Genomic DNA, 26,170 nt, shown 5'->3' on the forward strand with positions numbered 1-26,170 from the left:
GACAGCAAAGATGATGGTAAAAGGAAGTGCAACTTACCTTTTTTTTGTTCCAAAGGAAAGTACAGTGACTCATGTGTCAGAAGGAACATACTAATCCAAGACAGTCTGTGCTTTTTGCAGTGACCACCAAAACCTCTCCCCAGTGAGGGACACCTAGTGACAATTAATTACTCTTGCATGCACGCAGTCTGTAGACTTATACAAGAGAGATCAACATGTTCGTCCTTATGAAAACATGAATCTGTGATTTAAAAGCTATGCTGGAAAGTTAACTTGAAATATGAAATTGGTCAGAGAGAGAAATTACAAACTTTATTTTTAAGGGCTAAACTCAGTGACCTGATGATGCAATGGAAGCATATGTGGGTTTGGAGGAAATATGTATTTCTCAGTTAAACTCTTTTCAAGCAATTAAATTATATTCAGAATAAAATTTTTCACATCTAGAGTTAACTGGGAAGAGCTTTTACCTATAGGTAAGCCTGAAACTGAAGGGCATAGAGGCCACAATAGAGTATTACGTACCCATGGGCTTCTGTACATGAAACAGCATGATGCAAATAACGTGACTGGAAGATCTCATAAATCATTCTTCCTCACTTAACTGGAGAATTAGAGTTCCCAGTTCTCTCTGCCCTTCACAGCTTCCTAAGGTATCACAGTGTGTACAGGCATTATTTATTATTTTCTCACTGGCACTCACAGGTATTTCTCAGATGGTGTTGTCTTGATGCCTCTGGGGCCATTGTACTTCTGCCCAAATGCAGAAAGGCAGAAGGTGAGCTGTGTTTCACTGCTTATTTTCCTGGCTGAAACAGGGACCATGTGCACGCTTCTCACTGGACTGCATGTGCACGCTTCTCACTGGGTGCCCCTTTGGACCTCTAAGATGAAATGTACAGGGCTAAATATAGGACAGCTGCCCTTGTTTTACAGTGATCTGTTATTTTATGAACTGTGTTCAAAGCAACTCTTCTTGAGGGCATCTGCATCTTACTTGAGGGCATATGTACCAAGTCCAGGCTTTTCAGCTCATGGGACTGACATCTCTGTTTTCTGTGCATGGGGTGGGAATTTGTGTGCACAGCCACAGCAGATGAGTATATCAGGCAGACAGAGCCATGAACCTCTTTTCCTTCAGTAGGCCTACAGGGCTGGCAAGCAAATGGAAGTATCACTGTAAATAGTCAAGGGAAAGAAAACAGAGTTACAATTCTCAGAGCAGTGTTGAGTGGACTGTATGTTTTACAAGAGATGTTTCAGGACCTAAACAACAAGGGCTTAATGTATTAATGTACATCTTTGGGAAATAATCTGGCATTAAGTACATCATGGGCCAGACCCTTGGCTGACATAACTGGACATGGCTCCAGTGAACTCATTCTCAGTTTGCAACAGGTTAATATCTAACATTTTTAATCATACACATCTCTGGCCAGTATAAACCTACATAAGCTAAGTATGCCTTGATCTTGTGTGTGCCATTATAATGTTTTCAAGGACTTTTGGACTCTACAAGTGTCAAAAATGTTTTTTTGGATCATATACCAAAATTGGGAATATGAAAACTGCACCACCGGGTAGGCACAAGGGCAGATTTCATGACTGCATTTGTCTCTGCTGTCTAAAATACTTTAGATCTGTCTGGCACAGCTGGATTGGAGTAGATCTGGAGCAAAGGGGCTTTACCAACTACAGCTCTGGCTACCTCCCTCCCTCATCACACCTGTGAGGGGGAAGGGGGTCTGTGACAAACAGGAGGCAGCAGTGCTCAAAAAATGCTGATGGCAAGGGTGATGGTGGCAGGGAGAGTCACCACTTAAAGCCTATTTGCCTACAGTTCTGCACAGCTTCATTGACCAAAAAAAGCCCAGAGGAGCTTTCTGAACTAAGCAATGCTTACTTGCCTGTTGTCCTTGCCTTTCAAGCAATTAAATTATTTCTTTGGTATCATCTAATGATTGGTTTTTTTTGTCTCTGTTTCTTTCAGCTTCAAGGCTCCTTGAAGAGAAAGTTGGTGGTAAATCTGTCACCTGTCAACAAAAGGCCCAATGGTGTTTCAGAGAACTCTTTCCTTGACATTAAGAGGATAAGAGTGGGTGACAATATCCCAGTGGGACAAGGTGGACAACATGTTAACAATTGCCAAAGCCAGTCAATGTCAGGAACTATGACTGTGGGGCAAGGATCACAAAGGAAGGCCAGCAGCCTAGCAAACAATACCCATGCTAGTGGGAATGACATGTTTAATATGACTTTGAAAGAGGTAAAGAAAGAACCAGGAGAAACAATGTCCTGCAGCAAACACTTAGATGGCCAGACATCCCATGAGAACGTGTTCCCTAACAGATATGGGGAAGACTCATGGGACCAAATGATGGATCTTGAGCTTCAGGAACTGTTTAATGAACTGACTAACATATCGGTGCCACCAATGAGTGATGTTGAGCTAGAGAATATGATAAATGCCACGATAAAACAAGATGAGCCATTCAACATTGACCTTGGGCAGCAGAGCCAGAGGGGCCCTGTGAGATCTCTGCAGATGGATAAGATGGTGATAAAAAGTGAGTATGCAGCAGGCATGAATCAGGCTCCTGTGGGCTCCCCACAGATGAGGCCTTCTTCTACAGGTCCAGCCTTCACGATGGCTTCCACTGCCATGTCTGCCTCTTCACCCATCCCCTCGGTGCCTCAAACACAGGTGTCACAGGTTTCTTCTGCGTCCACTCGGCCATTGCCTAACTGGCAGGAGTTGTCTCATGCACAGCAGCTCAAACAGATCGCAGCCAACCGGCAGCAGCATGCCTTGATTCAGCAGCAACAGCAGCAGCAGAACCAGACAGCCAACTGGTCCACTCTGTCTCCATCAGGACCTTCCCCTGGACCCTTTGTGCAAGAGAAAATCCCCAGTCCCTCTTTTCGCCAGCAGCAGTTCAGCCCACAAAGCTCAGCAATGCTCGGGGTGCCAGTGAATGGAAACCAGACAAAAGGGATGAACAACTATGTTTATAAACCAACCACTCCCCAGAGCAATCCCATGGACATAATCATGCAACAGAAGCCTCAGGACCTCAACAGAAACTTTATCAACAGTGCTCAGCCACCTCTAGAGCAGCATCATGGCAACACAAAGCCTTTGTTTCACTTTAACTCAGAGCAAACAAACCAGCAGATGCCTTCGGTTTTGGGTTCCCAAAACAAGCCTGCTCTTCTGCACTACACCCAGCAGGCACAGGGTTCAGCTCCCGTGCAGCAGCAGCCACAGCAACAGCAGCAACAACAGCCACAGCCACAAACTGCTCAGCCTCTCCCAAACCAGTCTCTCCAGAGGCCACCTAATGTAACCCTAGCAATGCAGCAAAAAATGATGCTTCAGAAAATGCAGCAAAGCCAGCAAATCTCAGGTTTGCAGTATCCAGTCTCTCAGCAGCACAGACAGGTAAGACAAATTCCTCCTTATTTGCTACAGAATTGTTCTGGTCCAAGTAATAAAAAGGCTTTTCCAAGCCTGGCCTCATTCCTGCAGGAGATGTGTCCTAGTGGCACTTAATGATCCTCTCAGCATGCCCTTCTGCAGAGCTGGTGATGGCACATTTAGAACCTATTCAGGTGTATTATGGATGCACATTTAGAAGAATTTCAAGAAGCACATGCTCATAACACTTTTCTCTTCATTCAATGGAATGAATGCTATATATTATATATCTGCTATATATTATGTAGATACTTGTCAGAAAGGTGAGATAGTAGGGCAGATGCTAGTGTATTTTGGACTCCCATCTAAGTTTTCTAGCTTACAAAAATTTAGGCTCTTTTGAAAGTCAGAATTTTAATGAATTTCTATGTTATCTTAGATAATGTGTTTTACAATGTTAATTTTTATGCCATCATTTTTCTCAGGGAGGCAGGGTTAGGAAATTCTGTTTTTAGATATCTTTTGACTGATATGACAAAAAATACTGTTTGCACATTTGCTATTGCTTTGGCAAAGAAAAACTAAGATTTATCTGTGAGCTTTCTAAACACCCATCACACTTCTGGGAATATTCTGTGGATAAAATACATGCTGAGAGATGAAGGAGAAGGTTGCCACAGATATGTCTACAACTATATTCATGTAGCCAGCTCCCACTGTGTTATCATGAGACAGTACCCTGACAATATCTGCTGTTTTAGCTTAGTTGTGCTATGCCAAGTCCCTGTGCACCCAGATCTCAGATCCCAAGTTTCAGACCTGCCAATCAAAGTGAGAATGTGCAAACTTGCTGTACCCCAGAGTCTGGAAACCAGGTGCAAAACAAGTAAAACATATTTGACCTTGGAATGTTTAGGCAACTCTGAGTAGTTTAGGTGGGATTTCATCTCAGCATATTTGAAGATATGGAATTGCAGTATAGGTGTGGAGATGGGAAAAAAGCTATAAGAAGCTGCTTAAAAATGAAAGCCTGTTTTCCATGGACTCCCAGAAGGCAGCACTGTGAACGAATCCTTCTAAGCTGGAGTTTCTTCACCAAACTGGATGAATAGGCTGATGCTTTAAAAAGAGTAAATATAGTTGTATGCCTGCACACCTTTCTCCTTTTAAATTTCCTGAACAACTAACCATGACTTACTCCAACAAGTCCCTTAGCAAGAGGTACCAGGTGAAACCTATGGGTAGGTGTGAGAAATTGCTTTGTGGAAAGATGCTGTAGAATGAGCATTTGCAGGATGCAAGCACAGTTTTGCTGTTTTATGGGAGGTGTCTGCAAGCTGTTCTTCTTCTTGAGCCACTGTGTGCTCTCTTCTAAGGTGCATTTCCCCATTCTCTTAATAGACTGGCAGACAGATGAATTTTAATTGTTCCTTCATTCAGCCATCATGAACCTTCCAGCAATCTGTCATCACAGGGGAGACAGGCAAGACTTCTGCAAACACTACTGTTTTTCTGAAAAAATTTGCAAGGTCACATTCTGGTGAGGCATAAAAACATGAGAGCAGCTCTGCTTGAAGTAATGTTAACTACTTGCTCTGTGCCCTCTTGGGCTGCTGCTTAGGGGGGTCAGCCAACAAGATGGAACTGGGCACCTCAGCCCAGTAGTACTTGCAAGATTTACCATGAGTGTAGAAGGATTTCTCACCTGTGTGGCCTCAAGATCTTTGCTTTAGGAAACTTGTCCAAGTGATAGTGTAACTTGAGATATTACACCAAGGAAGGGGTTTTGCCTATCATCACAGATTTCTTTCTGCCAACTAATTTTCCAATATTTCTTGTCATCTGACCACTTCCCACAGCTGTTTCTGCAAGATGTGGCTACCTGACCCACAGCACAGCTGAGAAGCTTGGAAGCTTTTTAGACACAGATTACAGGGCTTTTGCAATAAAGATGCTGTTTTTTCCATGCTCTAGAGAGATAACTGGCTTTTTTTTAAAGATCCCTAGCAGTTGTTCCAAAGTGCTGATGAAGTTCAGGATATCAATTATGTCTCTCTCAATTAGAGTATTTTGTAGTTGCTGGAACAATACTTAGAAATATAATTGGTCCATGAATTACAGAGTTTTTAAAAGGTTTGAATGTAACCATTTACCTGGCAGTATTTATGAGTCCTGTGGACCCTTTAGCACCTGCCTGCACTGCTGCAAGAGCCCACCAACCCCTTGGACAGGGCCTGCTTGCCACATAAATTTAGATATTAAATCGAGGGGGAGGAGACGCAGCTAGTATTATCTTCCAGTAAAGACAACAAAGGTCAAAACGACCTTGTGGATCAGCTGCTGCTGATTTTAGCAATAGGGACATTACCTCATTTAAGCTGCACAGCCTGCTTCCTGAAGGATCGTCTCCCACCTCTGAGTATTTCTACCCATCATTAAAAGTAATGCATGATTAATTACCAGCATTTACTAATTAACTTCATGATTAATATTTATTTTACTCATGCTCTATTTCTGCTTGAGGAATCAAGATTTGATTCTGCTTGGTATCATTCAGCTCCTCCCCAGATCATTATAGGACCATGTCACAACTCACTGCAATGCTTTGTAGCTGGTGATGTGAGGGCACATTCACAAAGGACTGCTGTGACACTGCTGTCAGAAATCACTGACTGCAACACCGTAAGTTCACATTTTTAGCAGAACTAACTCACCCTCTGGATTATTTGCTCCCCAAGCTTTAAGATCCCCAAAACCCATCTGAGCTTGGTTTTATCAGTTCAAAGTGGTTAACTGGAAATGTAAGGCTTATAATTTCTCTGCTTGTCACATTCCCTTTGTGTCAATTGAAACAAACTTACAGAGGGATTTGCTAATTAGATGTCTTTTGCCTCTAGGGAAAAGTCATAAAAATGATGGAAATCATCTTGGTTTCCTGGAAGGTTGATCTGAATGAAGGGTTTGTTTGCCTCTCTCTTTTATTCTCCATTGTTCTGGGAAAGATTCCTTTCTATTGTCTATCTGAATGCAACATACACATACTAATGAAAAAACTCATAGAAGTTCAACACTCTCTTTGCTTAGGAAGTCTTAGAAGCTCCAAATTCTATACAAGTTTAATCAGGTACGTGATACTTCTACAGAGCCTCAGCTGAAAATCTGTACCTGGGCCTGGGTAAAAGTCTAACTTTACCCTTTTGAAGGAAGGTAGTCCAGTCAATGAGAGATGCTTCTGAAGTAAGACTTAAGATTTTTGAACTGAAGACTTGGTGTTTTTAACTAGTCCAAGAAATTCCTCACACATTTTCCAAGTTTTTGATCAGCCATTTTATTTGTTGAATAAGATCTATTACTTTTCTGTGAAGAAGTAAAAAAATAAAAACAAAACAAAAAAACCCAACAAAAAAAACCCCCACAACAACAACAAAAAAAGCTTGTATCTACTAAATAAAATATTATTCATCCCCTTCTGGTTTTGACCTAAAGCCAAATTAAACTCAAGGATTTCAAGTTGAATTTTTCTCCAATTGTTTTCATTCAACTTCATTTGCTCAAGGGAGGGGAGAATAGAAGGCTGAGCTCATGAGAACAGGAGCCCTAAGAGAGCAAGGCCACTTCATCTGCTGCATGTGGGCATGTGTCCTATTTAGTCTTGGCTTTGGAGGCAAGGATAACACAAGGGATCGTGAGAGCTTCACCCTCCACTTTACATGAACAACCAGTAGTCCATATTTTTAAGGCTCTGGGTACATCAGTTTAGATACAACCCACAACAGTGTTTGCTTGTGGAAAACTCAGGGCCTTGTTAGTCCTTGTTCTTTAAGAATTGCTTTGAGGATGGGATCACCTTCTCCTTTTTCCCGTCTCTACACTCTTTTTCAATAACCCAAGAATTGTGATTAGTCACAGTTTAAGGGGTGGTGGTGGTATTTGCCCTTACTTGTCCGAATTGGAGCACACCTTAGATCATTTTCTTTACTGGAACTTAACAGGCTCCTTTTACATCCAACCAGTCTTCCTCCCTACTGAATACTGAACAGTCCCTTCTCCAGTACCAGCTCCTAGCATGTTTTCCCTGTAGGATTACTGATCAGCACTGCACTAAGGGATGTGCCACCACAGAGGAGCTCCAGGTGCTGATGTGACTGCCCCCTTGCAAACCATTCCATTACACCAGCCCTTCCAATGCCCAGAGCTTAATATGCATTCATCATCTGAAATATCTCCAAGGGACAGAGGTGGTATTTCAACTAATCTGGCAGCTCTGCATGCAGAGATCCTGAAACAGTTTCTCCTCTCATTTTCTCCAGTGTAAGCCCAGAGAAATTTCATGTATTTTCAGGAGAGTATAACTGAACTCACAGCAGCATAGTTAGAAGCAGGATATGACCTTCTACCTTTTTTTTTTTTTTTTAAAGCATGGACACCATTTGGATTCAATAAAAAGTATGTGTTAAACTTTCAGATAGAGTACTATGTGAGGAAGAAGCACCGGGACCAAAAAGACATTTTATAACTAATGTCTTTTTTGACATTAGTTATAAAAAACTCTTATTACCATTCACTGCTGAGTAGTAACTCACATATCTAATTTAGTCCCTGAAATTTCTCAAAGAAAATTTGTCTTCTTTATTAAAAGAGTATTTTGCTAAACCTCTCTATTTACCGCTATGGAAGAAAACAAGAACACGTTTTGGTGAGGCAACTTCTCTCTTTTCAAGTGTGAAGGAAGTATTTTACAAATGTTTGTGAAATGAAGAGAGAAAACCTAGAGTAGCTTTTGGTAATGGGTACAAACCAGGACTTGAATTTTACTTAGATCATAAATGACAACGATTCCAGGCTTTTGGAATCTGTAATAATAGAAACTGTTCCATAGTGTAAGAAAATAACAATGTGACCTTTCTCTCAAAGCTCTCTATAAAAATAATATTTGGATGACAGCTTTTCTTGATATCTCCATTTTGGTCACATTCCCTCATACAAGGACTTCTGAATTAAATATTCTGGACAAAAACTTGAGTATGTCCCAATAACCACCATCAATTGCAGGGTCATAACTGATTTATGAGCATGAAACCAGAGAGAAATGTTGTACGTTCCTGTATTGTCATTATGGACAGTTTTCTTGGTGGTGCCTTATATCATTCATGCTCAGTTTGCTGAACAAAATACATACACAGTCCCACTGTGGACAGTCAGTCCCTGAGGATATGGTAATTCAAAGTCTCAGAGACACCCCAAGTTCCATAACGTTTCTTGAACTCTTTGCATAAAGCATTTACACTGGAAGAATAGTAGGTTATTATCCATGGTCAAAGGCTTCTTGGTTGGGGGATTTGGGAGGTAGATGAGACAGTTCCTGACATCTCTGTTGAGCTGCTTTTTGAAGGTACTTCCATGAAGGTACCAATGAAAAACATCATTGAGCTTCCCTGGATGAGTTCTTTGCTAATGTCAGCACACTTGAAGTCTCATTCATTATCTATTAACATTGTGAAAGTGCCTGGGAGGTCCACTGAGAGGGCAAAATGAAATTCTGTGAAGAACTGTATAAACTCAGACTAAAAATGTCACCTGTTTCAAAGGGATAACATTGACCTGACTTCTATAAGATCAAAGATAAGATGGGTATTATGGAAAGAACTTGATAGGTATGAACTTTTCCCTACCTGCGGGTCTTAAGATGTTGGTTTGAGAACTGCAGTGATCCAAGAGACCCTTCATAACTCAGTCAGTTGTCTTGGATGAAGGACGGAAAAACCTGCTGTTAGAGACAGAGGGTACAATAAGGTTGTTAGCACTTCAGCCCTCTGATTGTACTCCACCACCACCTGGGAGGCATGGGCTAGAGAAGGAAAGCAAAGGCACAGCCAAGGTACTGAGTGTGTACTCAGAAGATGAGGATGGCTGCAAGGAACAAATGGCAACTGAGAAGATTGACAAGTGCTGGTGGCTGAGATTATAGTTTACAGGCCTGGGGTGGTAGTGTAAAGTGAGGAATCATCATCAAAAACAGGACGTGAGTTTGTGCTTATTAGATTAACTGGAAAGGAAGTGTAACAGGACAAGTCTGAGATAAGGAACTGTGAAGATGGCATGCTGACCAGAAGAAAAGGGGCCAAGGATGCTTCAGGTCTGATTCTCTGCTAGGAACCTAGTTAGCCTATCTTGATCTGTGAACTTGTCCATAAAGTTATGGTGTCCACCAGGGCTTCTTACCTGGTTGAAGTGAGGATTCCTGCTGTTGCTGTGCATGCATCTGAGGCCAGAGTCAAGCCCTGAGTCAACTTCCTGCAGGGATTTTGGAAAGGCAGCCTGGAAAAACAATATAATTCCACAACCATTTGGAGCTGGCATGGTGAAAAACCCTTTCCTGTAAGTTTTTACTTGTTTGCAGACAATTTAGGAATACCTCAAGAAGTCAAGGAACAAAAAAAAATTAACAAGCCCCAGTTCTCCCTAGAGTCTTCCTATTATTTTAATTCCCCGAAGTGCTCAAGAGTGCTTAGTCCCAGTAATTTCTCTCTCCCGGGGTTCAAAATGAAGGAATATTTTAATGGCAAATATTTATTCCTCCACTCAGCCACTTTTACTGCTGGTGTTTTTATGGTGGAGACCTGCCCCAGGCCACAGATGACTGTTGTTAAGACAGCAACAGACCTAGTAATGTTCCTTTAATGTGAGTTTTCACGGGTGAGTTTACCATTTGAATGTGATGCTGTTCCAGAAAATCAGCCAGATGCTCCAACAGAACTATTCCAGAACCATCTGCCTGCTTCATTTGCTGCATGCCTGTTTCTGGTAATGTACACACACAGTGTAAGAGACAGGTTTTGCCCTGAAGAATTTATAATCTAAATAAGCAAGCCAGCCAAACCTCGAGATGAAGGAAATCTTACTGTATATTTTATATATTCTTGTGTATTTGGGGAAAGAAATAAAGAAGGAAGATGTCATTCAAAGCCGTTACAATCAATCCACTGGAGTTGAACCAGACCCAGTGAATCAATAGAAAGCATAGGAATTGAGTAAAAGGAGGGATATTTATCCCTCTCTTTCATACCAGATATCTGTATTTCATGCGAATCCCCTAAGCCTCCTATGTAACCAGTGAGGAGGGTGCTCTCAGAGTACCCGGGTGAGGCACGTGGTGGGGAATAACCTCTCTGCAGAAAACTCTCAACACCCGTGATCCCAGCTCTGCTGCTCTGCCTGAAAGACATGTGCAGACTGAAACTTGCTTTCTGACATTGAGTTATGTGTCAATATGTCAAAAGAAGGGGAGCACAGAGGCTTTGGACTCTCTTATGTGAGGTTTCACAGGGTGGAAGAGCTGATCTAAAGACTAGAAGCTTCAGAAAGGGGCAAGAAATCCTTCCCCACCCTAGCCTTGTGAGTACTTCTTCCTCTGGCACTTGTCCAAGCTCTCACAAGGCCAACAGGGAGCTATCCTTTTTCTCTCTATGTAGGCTTTCTTCAGCTTGCGGGGTCAGGCAAAGCCAACACCTGCACAAGGGAAGAGGCAGGAGTACCCAGGTGGAGGCCAGAAGCAGAGATGGGATTGCTTCTGCCAGGAGCAGTGAGCTGTTAAACTCACCTCAGGTGGCTGGTGATGGGGAACCTCACCTAAGGAGGTGTCTGGAGAAGGAGTGGAAGGTGAACAGCTGACTGCAAGAGGGAGACTGGGTGTGGAGGGACAGGACAGAGAGAGTCACAGAGCAGAAAGTTCAGTGCAAGGGAAAGAAACAGCCAGATGGGACTGAATCCAGAGTAGGGCAATTGGATGGGATGGACAGAGCTGTAAGAGCAGGTGGTAAAGGAGTGAAGCCCAGAAAGAGTGAGGGTCTGAGGGTAGGAAGAAGCCTGGAAGGCAGTAATACAGAGTGCAAATTGGGCTTGGGTGAGAGGGAATGAGTGAGAAGGATTGGGAGCTCAGGAGGAGAAGGCTGAGAATGAGTCTGGGTGCAGGTGGAGGAAGACAGGACATCCAAGGGAAATAGTGTGGGAGAAAATGGAGCAGATTAGGAGCTACTGATACACATGGGACAAGAACCTATAGTCTTTGCAATGGGGAAGTGGAAGATTGGTAACACTTAAGAACTGTTTCTGTATCCTATGCCAGCAATAAGTGAAGGAGCGTAAGGCCTTCGTGTCCAGTAGTTCCCAAAGTGTTTGCAGGGAGTCTTCAGAACAGGGCAGGAAATCCAGCCCTGAGCCTTTCAAATTGCCAAATTGAAAGGACACAGTACACATTTCAGGCCGTGCTGTTCGTCCTGTCAGTCAGGGAGACAGAATAAGCAGTGTATTTGCCCCACTGGGAAGCAACTAATACAACTCTTTCTCTGATTTTCTTCCTTCAGGGGACCCTACAGCTCCTCCACCATGTTCAGCTGCAAGTGTAGCCATTGCATAACCAACTTATGGAACAGAACAGAATAGAATATATAGAACAGTTCAGTTGGAAGGGAGCTACAATGATCATGTAGTCCAATTGCCTCAGCAAACCAGGGCTGACCAACATTTTTATAAGGTTTAAATACCTCTTAAACACTGACAGGCTTGGGCCATCAACCACCTCTCTGAGAAGGCTGTTTCAGGGTTTGAAGTTTCTTCCTACCTTGCCAAAGATATACACGAGGAGGAATGAGGGAGATTGGCCTTCTCAGGCCTTCATAAGAAGCGGTGTAATCCACCTTGGTTGAAAAGTTCCCTGTGATTGACTGATGCCAAAATATTTGCAATAACTAAGGTGTGAAAATGAGGAAAGATGGTATTTTTGTGGATCCAATTTGTTATGTAACTTGTATGAGGGAGAGGGACTGTGAGGGCTTTCTGTAATTCTGTGAAGATGGTTTAGATGTACTCTCACAGACTTTTCTTTTTCCAGTCTTTTCTATAATTTGCAGTGGTTGCAAGCCGGGCCACAGCCCGGCTCCAACTGAGTGATGAATTACTAAAGGATTTAGTGCTTTGGTTCTAGTTAGAAAAGCATCCAACTTTATCCATTGCAGAACTAGATTTCTCCGAAGGACTTTTAACTGCAATCCCAGCTAAAGCAGGTTTTGCTGGGGTGACTCCAGTCTTGTCTGGTTTCAGCTAGAATGGGGGAAAAAAAAAGAATTACTTTTTTCTTTCCTACTGGAACTGGTAAAAGACATGGAAAGACAGAGGGATTAGAAGAAGTATTGGGAGCTTCACAGCCTAAGTGCAAAATAGAGTGGGAGGAGGGAGGGTGGGAGCAGATTCTGGCTATCCATCCTTAATCCAAAGCCGCCTGCTCCTTCCCAGGCTGTACTTCACTGTCATACACTTGCAAATTCACTCCAGGAATGAAAACAGACTAACTTTAAGCTTGTTCCCAAAGCTGCAAATTTGTCCCTGCTGGGTGTTAATTTAACTGCTTCCAGGGCACCAGGATGTCTACTGGTGCTCACTGGGCTTGCTTTCTTCTTTTTTTTTTCACACATCTGGTGTTGTGAAAACTTCCAAGGCACCACACAGGAGAGTGATGAACTGACCACTTTTAACCCTTTCTGCAGCATGCTAAGCATGCTACCTGTCTCTCTTCATTGTTTTCTCCCTACAACAGACTCCATGGGCCTCATTATGCATGGGATCCATGAACACTAAAGTGGATCTTATGAGTATTTCACAGGCTGAGAATTGAGACTTTCTTCAGCTCCATCATTCTCTGTTTTTCCTGTGAACAAACTCAGCTTAACAGTAATAACTGGACTTCAAAAATTTCCAGCAGGAAGAAATTTATTTGGGGCAGGGAGAGGTTTTTTCCAAAATATTTCTTTTTCCATTTGCTTTTATCTAGTGTTGCCACCTCCCAGCAGGGAGGGCGTTGAGTGCAGTCATTTCGCTCGAATTATGGCAAGTGGTGGCCTTTTCCTGTTGGTTTTTGATCGCTGCCATTTGTTCACTAATGGCATTAACTGTTTATCTGCTGCATCAACTGAACCAGAGCAAATCCAGAACAATCTGGGTGTCTCATTTCCAGGCTTAGCTGTTGAACTCTGCCTGGCTTTTGACACTTGGTTTGCTTTCTGTCAAACAAGTTGTTTGCATGACCAGCTCACTTGTTTCACTAACATATTCCTAGCAAAGGCGTGCAAACTGGCTTTTTTTATCTTTGGCAAGGGCTTCCTAAAAAAAAAGCCAAAGGTACTCTTCCGTTTTGGCCTGTTGTGCCATGCCAGCCTCATGGCACAAGGAGCGTGCAAAGTCCTCTTTTGCTGTCTTCCTCTCAGCCCTATCATTACTGTGAATCCTGCAGCTCTCATCCTGTTTTTCCTGCCCACTGACTGTCCCTTTTCAGCCCTTCTTCCTCTTCAGCATCCAGCTCTTGGGAGCTGAAACAGCATCGAGAAATATCTCACAGCCATGTGGGCTGCTGAACACAGTGAGAAAGCAGCAGTACTATCCTACAGGTCTATGCAGGAGACCCAAGTGTGCCACAGTCCTTGATTTTGGCATCTTCTCTTCTTCATGTAGGGCTTGGACTGCTGAGTTTATTTTTAAGAGAAGTAAATAACTCTTGGTCCACAAATTACAGGCTTCCTTGGTAAACGTGAAAGCTAGTTCATGGGCTAAGTACAGCTGTGTTGTCCAAATCTTGTTTTGTATTTGAAATTCTATCAAGGCCACCCATCCTTTTCAGAAGCACTTCTTGGTGGGCCAAACTCCAGGGCCCCAGGCTTTTAATCCTCCAGAAATGCTACCTGGAGTGCTGGACTCACCATCTGAAAATACTAAGGAAATTGGGTTTTTGGAGGTACAAACATTCATCTCTCTATTAAAGCCTGATATTTTTAAAGCTGCAAAGTAGGACTTATGTGTCCATAGCCAAATTATTTATGCAGATCTAGAGAATGTTCATCCAAAAACCATATAGCTTTAACATATCCACCTCTGTTTTTCTTCTGACAAGTTTTCCAACCAGTGCACCTAGTAACCATTTTTGATATTGGCCATAAGTAAACTCAGGCTGGAAATTAACAGCACATTCCCAATTGTTTGGCTTTCCTGAGGAGAGTGCTGGTGGCCAAAAATCTTACTGCTTTTAAGATAAAATTTAAAATAAATGTTAGATATGTCATAGCCAGGCACTCAGTTTAATAATGGGATTCTTTTCTACTCCTCCGCTTTTACAGCAAAATACAGACTAGTCCTCTGACTGGCACCTCATGTGTCCCTTTCTTTGTTGCAACCAAGTGGGGATCTGTGGAGACCACCTCCAAGTGAAGAGGAGTAGATGTCCCATGGGACACCATATAGACTTACAGGCATTTATTTATTCATTTAAATATACGGTCTGTTGTGAGGATATCTTCCCTCTCCTCTTCCAAAAGAATCCAAATAAAATCAAAAGCTGGTCAGTTGGTACAGTAACTGTATATAAATTTGCACATGAAACATTAATTAAAGTCAAGCTGTGGAAAAATTTAAAAAGCTAAAAGAGCTTCGGATATTTGTGTGAAGATCACTGTGCTTGATACCAGGGAATATAGAAATGTTTGGACTGTTTGCTCAAATGGGCACAATGTTAATAAATCATTTTAATCACCTTCATTATGTTCTTTCAAACTGAGGAGACTACTATACAAAACCAACCCTGACAAAAGCAACATAAAACCCAGAGGCGGTTGTGAGGCTGCTAATTAGATAACTTTGTCTTGATATTTGCATTTGAGCCTATGGATCTGGACAACATAGTGTATTACTCTCAGGGCAACAAGCAAACAAAGGGCTGCTGCCCCATATCCTCTCGAATGACGTTTCCAAGGTGCCTTTTGCTCTCTCTGTCCCCCAGGGTAAATATTTGGAATAGTCATTATTGTGCTTTTCCCAAATTTTTCTTACATCTCTGGTATTTTTGTGGCAACAAAACAATGCAGAAGCTGGAATTATGCTATAAATATTACTTAACCAAAAAAAAAAGAAAAAAAAAAGACAGAATGCCCAGATTTTGTGTTATTTTAGCCATGCAAATGCTACAAGCAAAAACTAAACCAAATTGAGTTCATGCACAAATATCAGTAGGAACAGTAGGAACAGGAACAGATAGTAGTGATAGCAGAAGTAATGAAATTATGTAATATATACTAATTGTTTTCTACACACTAATTCATCCATAAAGCTTCTGTGAAGTGAATAACTATTAACTGTTCTTTAAAGGTTAAAAATTGAGATGGTGAGATCAACACTTCTTTTCTAACACAGCTGGTGAAGTGAAAGCATTTACTAGACATGTGGTGCTTCTAAAATGGTGTCTTCATACAAGGTGGCTGAGTTGGGGAGAGATGAAGTAGATCAGTATTTGTGAAAACAGGTCGTCAATTTAAATGCATAAGTATGGCTTTAATTTTAGTCTTCAAAATAGGGTTGGATTCAGAATTAGCATAAATTTTGCAGGTTTTGTAAAAATTTTTCAAATTAAAATGTTTTGACCAAGTGCTCCCCTGTTAAAACTTCAGACAGGCAAAGATTTCTACAAATGTCAAAATATTTTGAGGAAACTTCCTTTTAAAGATTTAGAGGTTTCAGCAGCCAAAGTGGTCAGAATTTAATTTCATTAATATTTAAATATGTATGGCTTAAACCATTTAAAAAATTCATAGGTTTGCATTCTATGCTGAGGGAGGCTGTATCTGTTGATATTCGTCTATGATAGAAATGAGCTCATGCACACTACAGTAGAACCTTAGCACTTCACAAATGACAAATAGATGCAAGGTAAGAGCTACACTTCAAATGTAGAGCACAGCAAAAATTGATTTCACACCAAGGCTTCTGAATTTACATCTCAACTACTTCAAATATGTCTGTTTACACAAAAGTAAATATATTTTCATGTGTGATGGTGAAGAGGGCAACTCTGTCTTTATTGAAATATTAGTAAAAATATTATTCATAATTGCTATATTCCATAAGCAACAGTTTAAAATAAAAGGTACATTTAAATATTTTGATTACCTAGCCAATGCTCTCAAATACTGGGAGGAAATCTGGTTTTTATTCCTTGTTCAGACTCAGGTCTGCCTTTTTTTTTTTGCCATCGGTTTAGGGTGTTACTGAGTTCCTGTGAGAAATGTCCTGCAGTGAATGAGAAGGAAACAAAGCCTGTACTCACCTCAAATTCCCTCCCCAGTTTTGTTCAATACAGTGCTGTAAAGGGCAGGAGTCAGTGTGGTAGAAGTGGGAAGTGTGCACACAAACACACATGTACATATGTAGACATCCTGCACCTCTAGGTGTTTGCATCCCAAACAACCTGTGGGTCCATCTCAGGCAACATTGGCAGGGAGGAAACATCTTCCTGCAATTAATCTGAGACTTTTCAGACAATGAGTATGAAAGAGGACATGTGGCCAAAGATCATGAGTGACTTGGGGAAAACAAAATGGGAAGAAATAATCACTGTCTCCCAGCAGGAAAGTTGTAGGCACCTATTGATATTACCAGGCAGCAAAACAAGCAGGAGGAAGGCATCTTATCCCTAATATCAGGGAGCACTTCCTGTAGGAATCTTTGCTACACAACATTGTGGATACCAAAAGTCAGCATGGATTGAAACCTGGAGTTGGGCAAATTCAGAAGAAATATTTGTAGAGGGCAGTCAGACAGTATGATGCACAGGCAAAGCCACACTCAAAATGCCTACATGGCAGAATCTGGAAGATATATTGGATACAGTCCCAGCATATAGTGGCTCTGTTCCTATAGTCCCTCTTTGAACATCTCTTGATGACTCTGAGGGTGATCACTATAACACAGAGTTCTGTTTGGAGTCACAGAAGTAAGGCTGCTTGATCACAGCAGAAAAGATTACTGACAAAAAGTGTACCAGAAATGCTGCCTGGTTTGGGGGAAATCCCTCTTAGCCATGTCTCCCCCAAAGAAGTTTACAATCACCTAACCTATAGACCCTCACTGTGGCAGTATTTTTTTTTCACTTGATTGGTCTCAAATTGACCTGACCCATTTTGGCCCAGCAGCCCCAGACCCTGTGAAAGTGGATGTACTGTTTGCTTTTCAGCTGTGGAGCAGGCACAGCGATGTGATCGGGAGCTGCAGGTCTTGGAAAGTTTTTCCAAAGATGGCAGCTCTAGGAGAGCTCAGCAGTCCCAGAGGTATGTGCACACTGCCATATGTGCTCTTTCTGCTGCTGTCTTCAGGGCAGGTTTAATGACTGCTTTCACAGGATGACACAAATATCCTAAGGAGCACAAGGAACAGAAGGGAAATGGTGATTTTCAGCCATTTATACCTTATCCAAACTGCAATGGCATTTCATGGAGAAGCCAAAAGCAATAGTGTCAAGGCCTTGCTTGCTTCCATATGTTTCTTGCAAGAAATGAAGGAAATTAGATTTATAAATGAATTATTGCAGGATCCTCTTCAAGGAGAGTATGTAAAGCCACCATAGTACTAATGTCTGCTTTTTGCATTATGTTCAAAAGATTTCTGTTGGTCACTAGGGTGGTCTGTAGAAATAGTGACAACAAAGCTATTTACTCCTCCCTGCCATCTCAAGTTTATAAGCAAAACTTTTGTCTCTGATTCTGATTCAGGTGGAGATCCCCTTTATATCATTATGACCATAGGAAAGAATTTTTAATAGAAGAAAGCTTTAATTACATCTTCAGACCACTTCGGTGTAACAAGGACTTAGTGTTAATAAGAATCAGGCTTTAGGTGTTCCGAATGCTCTTTAAAAATAACATAACAATGTGCAAAGTAAACTCCAAGTTATTAATTCAAGAGTAGTATGAGCAGCAGCAGCAGTAAAGAAACCCAATATATCCATCAATCAACACTGTGGAAGCCTGTTTGTTTGCACTAGTTAGAGAGTGATGAATAGGTCCTCTGTGTAAAACATTCAGCTACAGTGTGAGAGGGCAATAAATTATGTTTGTTAATTTTATACTCCATACATATAAAAATCACTAAAAATTGTCACTACACTGTGATGGTGACTGAAAGGTTTGGTGCTGTAGAACCTTTATGCAGTGCTTTTTCATCTGCACAAATGAAGGTCTCTGGTATTTCCTGCATTTCAGGAATATGATATAAAAGGCCTGGAGGAAGAATTTTACCTACTAATCACTCAGGTTCCCAGCAGCCTCACTGAGCTATACTTACCTAAATATGATGCTTCTCACTTACGCTTATAATCCCCATTGCCTCAGCAGTCATAGGAGAGACAGGGATCTCCAGGGAATGAGCAACTCTGTCCTGCAGGAGGTGCCAAGAGGCTTACCCTGCTCTGGAGAGCTGAGGAAGGTGAGGTGGATGGCCCATCAGGGAGGTGAACAGAGAGGCATGAGCTCAGCCATGGGGCCAGCCTCTGAGCACAGCCCTGGCCTCTGAGCAACCAGAAAGGAGCATTGTGAGTTTGGTCCCTAGCTAAGGTGGAGAAGAAATTTAGACCTGGGCAGCCAGCATAGGCTGTGCAACCACTTCTGCCTGGTATTTCACAGGCTGCTTTTCAAACTGCTTTCAAACCTGGGGTCAGTGGGCACAGTCTTTTAAGCCCAAGTTAGATTCCTGCAGTTTGTCTTTATCTGTGTGAGTTCTTTCCACTTCTGGCTGTATGCTTTGGCCAGAACAAAACTTTGCACACACACACTTCTGCTTCTCAGAAATTTTTCCCCTCTAGCTAAGCTGATTGACATTGTGTAGTGTATATTGAAGAAAGGTGCAAAGTCTGCAATAGCACTAAATAGTGCAGGCAGAAGTATGTTTGAGTATTTTTGAAACCATTGCCACAGAGGAGAAGGCAAGTTTGACAAACCACTTTTTGGAAGCTTGCTTTGCAGCAGTGTATATTTCCCAAGTCATGGCAGCAAGAAAATGAGTCTAATGCATGAGATTGTTGCCATGTTATTAAACGGCGGTGTAAAAACTGTGCTTACTTTCATGGGAATGAGGTTCTTTGCCAAAAATGAGATGCCTCAGCTCCCCATGGGACTTCATCCTAGTATGGAAGGAATGGAGGGAGCTGCTGTGAGCGGTCAGAGCAGATAGCAGGAATGATCGTGTGCGTTTGTGCAGCCTGTTTGTAAGGATGGAGGAGCAGCTCCACCCTTGGCAGCAGATGCAGCAAGCCTGGCACAAGGTGAGGCTGACAGATCTGCCTGGCATTCCTGCCCTCACATGCCAGCAAATATTCCCCAAACCACTGCTTGCTCTTTCCACAGCTCGGGTTTTGCTCCCACTTATACCTGGGTGCGGATCCAAAGTAATCCACTGAAACTCACTCTCACTTGCACTTTGCAGGCTGCTGTGACACGGTAGAGTTCAACCTGCACACAAAGGCAGCCCAGCACAGCATGGCACACTGGACAGTCCCTACAGGGGAAAACCAGGAGGGCTTCACTGTTGGCAGCACTGAGCTTCATCCCCCAAGCTACACAGTAAAAGTGAATGTAAAAACAAAACTAGTTTTGTTCAATTTGTTAAACACAATTCATTTCAACCCCCCTGTCAGGAAAAAGTAATTTTTTCCCTAGCTATTTTTATTTTATCAGAAATGGGGAAAACTCATTAACACTAGTGTTTTGAACTGTAGTTTAATAGAAGGCAGACTAACACAGTTCATTAAAATATGCATGTTTGATGTTTGAGGCAATGTTTGCAGAAATCCTTGGGGAAAGGATACTGTGGAGCTAAAATGATGTTTTTCACAGCCAAATGGCATAATCTCATTACCAAAGTTTTGTGATGAAGATGAAAGCTACACTTAGTAATTGCAAGGGATAAACAGTTTTCTCTCCATAACTGCCCTTATTACTCATGGATAATAGATCCAGTGTGGACTGTTACATTCTCTTCTCTTCTCTTCTCTTCTCTTCTCTTCTCTTCTCTTCTCTTCTCTTCTCTTCTCTTCTCTTCTCTTCTCTTCTCTTCTCTCTGTCTTCTTTACTCACCCACTTTGCTTATGATTCACCAGCAGTTTCTATGGACTGGATGTAAGGAATGAGGGAAATTTCTGTTCTCCTATTTCATGGCAGAGGAACATCCTGAAGAGGTATATTTGCAAACATTTAGTGGTGATGCAGATGTTGCCCAGGGGGGATAAAATTTTAAAAACTGAAATACTTTTCTCTTATAGCTTTCTGTCAGGCTGCTCAGCGCACTGCTCTGCAACCTCTTCCAGCTGGTGAGCCCACATTATTTCAAGGAAATCCACTGACCCAGTACAGCAAATAGAAACCTTGTTTTCCTTAGTTACCTTTCGACCCTCAGAAGTAATCTGTGGGCTCCTGGGCATCTGATCTTATGCGGAAAACAGGATTTAGGAGATCTGAAGGAGAAAGGGTACATCTGCCAGTAAAGTACAGCTCTTATAACAATTTCTCTGACCACATTGTCTTTGGAGAGGGAAAAAAGGGTCCTTACCTTGCTTACAGGATATGGGAAAAATCCTTTTTTGCCTTTAGTTTAGTGCTGCTGTAGCAGCCGTTGGAGTGGGCTTTGGGCTGTGTTCTTACACAGAACTGAAATGAAACTGCACAAGTCAAAGCACTGGACCTGAGTGTGATCTGGCAGACATGAATTTTACATGTCCTGTTGGACATTTTTTTGGGTACCTACTTGCAGCTTTGGTTCAGAAAGAAAGATTGATTGCCCTGTGGGCTTTTTTCCTGCTACTTTACAGCTAGCTTGTCATATCTGTAACTGAGGCCCTTAAATCAGGAACTGACACCATTCCCATGTCCTAAATGATTATATGACCCTGTAGGATTGAGTGATGTGTTAATCTTTCCTAATTATACTATAGTGTATCTCTTGTGTTCAAACACGGTCATGAACAGGGCTGGTTCTGGTCCCATGGATGTGGACGGCAGGAAGCCAGCTGGAGCTGCACCAGGTCCCATTTGCAGCCCAGTGACCATGTGTTTGGGGGAAAATCAAAGAGCTTAGGTTCATGGAAGATGCAAGAAAAAAGATGCTAGAGCAGGATAAGATCTAAAATGATGTTTTGAATGTTCTGTCTCTTTTGCAACATGATTCCTCATTCATCATGCAAATTTATAATTTTCATGCAATTAAAAAATAATTTCTGTTATGAAAGTGTGTTTGATTAGCTTGTACAGTTGACAGCTAATAAAGCTGTGTGGAATACTCACACACAAAACCTCTCCTCCTAGTGGGAAATTTCACTTTCTACTGAAGAAAAGGCATATTTCCCTTACTATAACCAGAGAGGGAGGATGAGAATTTGTTCTTGTTCATCTTGTTAGTGGCTGTAACCCAAGAACTTTACATAGGTGATCCAAATGTGTTGTGTCATGACATAAAGCCATGACTCAGAAATGTACCCAGCTGTATCCTCACTGATGCTGCTACAGTGACCATGTACAAGGGCATTAAATTTGTTGTAGAAATCACAGACACTCCTCCCTTTGAAGCTTGTGATGCTCCCAAAATGATATGAGAGTGCCACAGGGTCAATAAAGAACCCAGACCCATGAAATGCAGATACACAGTGGCCTGCTCCACAGTTCCACATGGGCCAGCACAGCAGTCCCAGCTGCAGGAGTGGGTGGTTGCTGCCATTCCCTCTCCTTCTTGCTGGTCACAGAGCTGGCTAAAGCCCGGGGGTGGACACATCTCTGCTGTCAGACAAGCACTATTATCAGCTTAGTTTCTGTCATTCAGCAGCAGCAATGCTGCCATCAGAGTGACTCCTGTCAGCATACAGCGGGTCTCCACTGGACACAATGCTGGGGTGTCTGCTGCAAGAGAAACATCCTGCTGTGGGCAAACCTGGGAGTCCTTCTGCCATCCTGAAGGAGCTTTGGGGCATTCCCTGGTTGTATCACCCTCTCCTTTACACAACAGAGGGATTTAAAGGCACCTTAACATGTGTCCAAGTCAGCAAAAGTGCAAGTAGTCTTCCCAAGCCCTCAGCATGCATGGTGGTAGCCAGATCTCCAGAAGTGATTAGCAGCTTCTGAGGCTGTGCAGTGGAACTGACAAATGCCTGTCTAGGACCTAATCCTGCTCAGATCCACAGGACTCCTCACTGGAACAATGCAGGCCACTGGGTCCCAGCACCTACAGCATCTCATCAGTGTCACAGAGATGCACAGATGTAGCCCTCACCAGTCTCATGAGCTTCTGTGTCATGCCTTCCTGGACACAGACCTCCATTTCAGGGACTGAGGTGCCTCTGCCATATCTCAGAAGAGCCCATGCTTGGCAGAGTTTCTTGGATGGATTTGTAATCCCTCAGGGCCTGTCTGCACAGTGGGCCAGAGGGTCTGGGACAGAAAACAAGCCCCAGGGAAGCTGTGCTAATAGGGATGCACCACCCTGTGTGCTTGCCTCCTCCAGCAGCCTGGGCAGAGGCCATGTCATGGCCTGAGTTGGTGCTGGGAGCCATCTCTGTGACTTGGGTCACTGCTTTGAGCCTCCTCCCTCCGTGTGACTCAGGCACATGACCAATACACTGGATGAGTCCTGCATGATTCAGCTCAGCAGAGCTGCTAATGATGGAAGGGGCACCACATGAGAGCTGTTGTGTGTTAAAAGGTTGCAAAAATGATAACTCAGACAGTACATTTTTTTCATGAAATTGCTTAGGCAAGCTGGAGGTCAGGTATTCTAGAGCTCTTCACTTGACAGCTGTCTGTCAGATGCATGTAAATTGATTTTAGCAGTCAGCATGCACCTGCCATCTCCACCTTTTCCAAAGACTTCAGTGCCAAATGTCAAAAATGGGGGATTTTGAGAATCTGCTCCAGAGCTGCTGGTGGTTGTCATCCTGGGTTTGATGTTCAGTAGCTACAGTTTGAAGGGGTGGATGAATGATTGGTTCATGTAACTGAGAACTGCCACAGAGGCGTTAGCTACAGACTGCTTGCTGCTGCCTAAGCACCCAGTTTGGACTGCACTGAAGTCCCTTCAGAGAAAAGTTTGGACTATTGACTGATTCCTTCAGCTAGAAAAGTCCTGTGATCCAAACTGACAGGAATCTTGAAGTTGAAACATAAATCAATCCCAGCCCTTGGCATCAGGTCTCTATCAAAACATGATACAGTCACCTCTGGAAGGAGTGACTCTATCCCTTCTAGTTAGACTGAGATCTGTCAGAAGCATAGGAGGAGAAAAGTAGGTAAAATAATGGAGCAGGAGAATAAAATGAATGTCTCTTTTGTCTGAATTTCCATTCTTTTCCAACTTCTAAAGTTTTTGGGGAACACCATCAAAGATAAGCCTTTGGCTCTATGTAACATTATTGTGATACTCATTTTGAGGCCAAGTGTCACTGGTTATGGAGAGAAAAGAAGGGAATGCAAAAGATACCTTCTTACTCAACTGAGCAGTCCCTGGTGTGCATTGAGTCATAGCTGCTTATTTCACTGACAGAAACAAGTTTTTACTCTTTTTTTCCCCCTTCCTATTAGCAACACATACCACTGAAAGCTAAGGGAGGACTGGATGGCTCACACTCTGGCTCTCAGGTCACTAACAACAGATTTAGCTACGTTTTTATTGCTGCAATGATGCACAGACTAGAAGAACACTTTCAGACCGCAGGTAGTGTTCACATTCCTGGCAGCTGGAAGAAACAAATGAGGGATCTTGCAATGGAAAGAAAATGTGAGCCCAGCCCTCTGAGTGTCCATGTTCACAGCAAATGCTATACAAAAGCATGGCTCTGAAAAACCCCATGGACAGATCAACAGACTATTTGGAAAAAGAAAACTGTGGAACAAGTCTGACCCTTCGTAAACCCTAAACCAGCCCAAGCCCTTTTTGAGAACAGAGATGTGGTCTTGGGGGACAGAAATAAAGCTGGAAGGGAAGGCAGTGGGACACACCAAGAGGCCATATAGAAAGCAGGGAGTTTTACTGCCCCAAGGCCAGGTGTTCGTTCACCACACCAGGCATCACTAGCTGGGACATGCTGTGGGAGGGTACCCTATGCTCCCTTCCCAAGAAAATCTCCCTGGCTGAATTTGGGCTGTGTAAATGATTTTGTTAATGATAAAATAACTGGTTGGTTGATTTGTCAGTTGAGGAAGTTCATGCCAAGGAAATCCTGTTCAGTCTCCTACATGTGCCATGACTCTGCATTAAAAGCCTAAGGGCCAAATACTCCAGTCTGTCTCCAGTGTCAGAAAACAAGATTTAACCCAACAGGCTTGCTAAACTGGGATTATGGCAATGCATTTCACACTATTGTATCTATCTCTAGTATTTGTTGCTAACCAAAACAGATTTCATTTAACCAGGGAATTAAGCTGGAATAGTAGGTGCCAATTTTGCATGACCTTTTATACTCCTATACTCATTTTCCTACTTCTATCATTTCAGATTTCTGTAAGTTTATTACATGTAGATGGATACTGGTGCCAGCAGTCTTTTTTCTCTCCAGTTTCTGCAGAGCTTTTCACGTGCATGCTATGTACACTTACTCACACACACAAGGAAGCACTCCCAGTGGAGCTGCTCTGAGCGTGCTGCCAGCACATAGCAGAGGTGAAACCACCAGGCTGCAATAAAAAGTTTTGCCCTTGAGGCAAAAACAGGGATGGAGACAAAAAGCATTTATCATTTCCTGTCACTGTTATTGTCTCATGGTTCCTCCTCAGCTAATGCCAGACCTCTGGCAGTGGAGCAGGGAGGGATGGGAGAGCTCATGCTGTGCATCCATTGAATTAACAGTTTGAAGGAAGGGGCTTCCTGTAGCTCCTTAAAGAATCAGTTAGAAGTGAAGCTCAGGCAAATCTACTCTTTAGGTAGGTCCCCTTGCAAGATAGGATTTGACTTGTGAGTTATTTAATTTAGTTTAACAAAAAGGTTTTAATTCGTTCAAATAAATGTGTTTAAATCTGCATTATAATCCTGCAGACCCATTGGAGTCAATTGGAACCCTTACAGTGACTTCAATTATTTTGGTTCTATAAAACACCTTTTCTAATTATATTTATTTAATTTATTTAGTTGTAGTAAAGATTTTTGGCACAGGAAAAAACAAATCTCATAATTTCTGAATTTAAATCTAATGCTCACTCTACTCCTAAAAGCTATATTTCAATGAAAGACTTCATTCTATCAACAAACCAAATAAAGCATCCATGATGTCTGAACTCTTCTAATACTTATCAAATGTAGGTGCAATTTGAATAAACAATAGAAATGGAATAAAAATTCCTTTCTATCAGGACTAGAATTTTAAGTCTTCCTCTGCATTTTTTCTGCATTTAAATAACAAGCATTTAATCTAGTCCTGCCAAAACCACTAAAGAAAAACCCCCAACAAAAAAAAAAACATTTTGAAATATCAGTGTCACCACAAAACATTGATAATTTGAAAACAATATGCTTGACCCTCTCTAAATGTGCAACCTCACTCCTACGCTTTTATTTTTGTAGCATCCCAAAATCTGGCAAGACACTTATCTCTCCCATTGACATCACTGAATCATGGATCAGTGCACATAGGCTGGAAGCTTGTGATTAATATCTTCATGCTAGTATTTTTACACAGAGCTAACTTTCCCCTAAGAATAATCTAACTACTATCAGAATCTTTTCGTTCTCCATATAACTTGAAGTAATTATTTCAAGTTATTTCACACTTCCATTGTAAAAGCAGATAAAGGCAAGCCAGATCGCAGATCTTCTGTCCTCAGTGCACTCAATGACAAAGTGAATGGCAGTCTGTGCCTAAAAATGGTACATGTTCTTTTCTCATTTGTAAACTGTGACATGCTGTTGTGATAT

General features: G+C 42.2%; 1 protein-coding gene across 1 annotated transcript in view; it reads left to right on the forward strand.

Annotated features, from left to right (window-relative positions):
* MAML2 (mastermind like transcriptional coactivator 2) overlaps positions 1 to 26,170 on the forward strand; it is a 209,819-nt gene that overhangs the window by 142,990 nt on the left and 40,659 nt on the right. The window contains 1 exon segment of the mRNA XM_036383961.1: positions 1,991 to 3,442. Coding sequence (XP_036239854.1) covers positions 1,991 to 3,442 — 1,452 coding nt within the window.

Source organism: Molothrus ater, chromosome 2, assembly GCF_012460135.2.
Source record: "Molothrus ater isolate BHLD 08-10-18 breed brown headed cowbird chromosome 2, BPBGC_Mater_1.1, whole genome shotgun sequence".
NCBI classification, from domain to species: Eukaryota; Metazoa; Chordata; class Aves; order Passeriformes; family Icteridae; genus Molothrus; species Molothrus ater.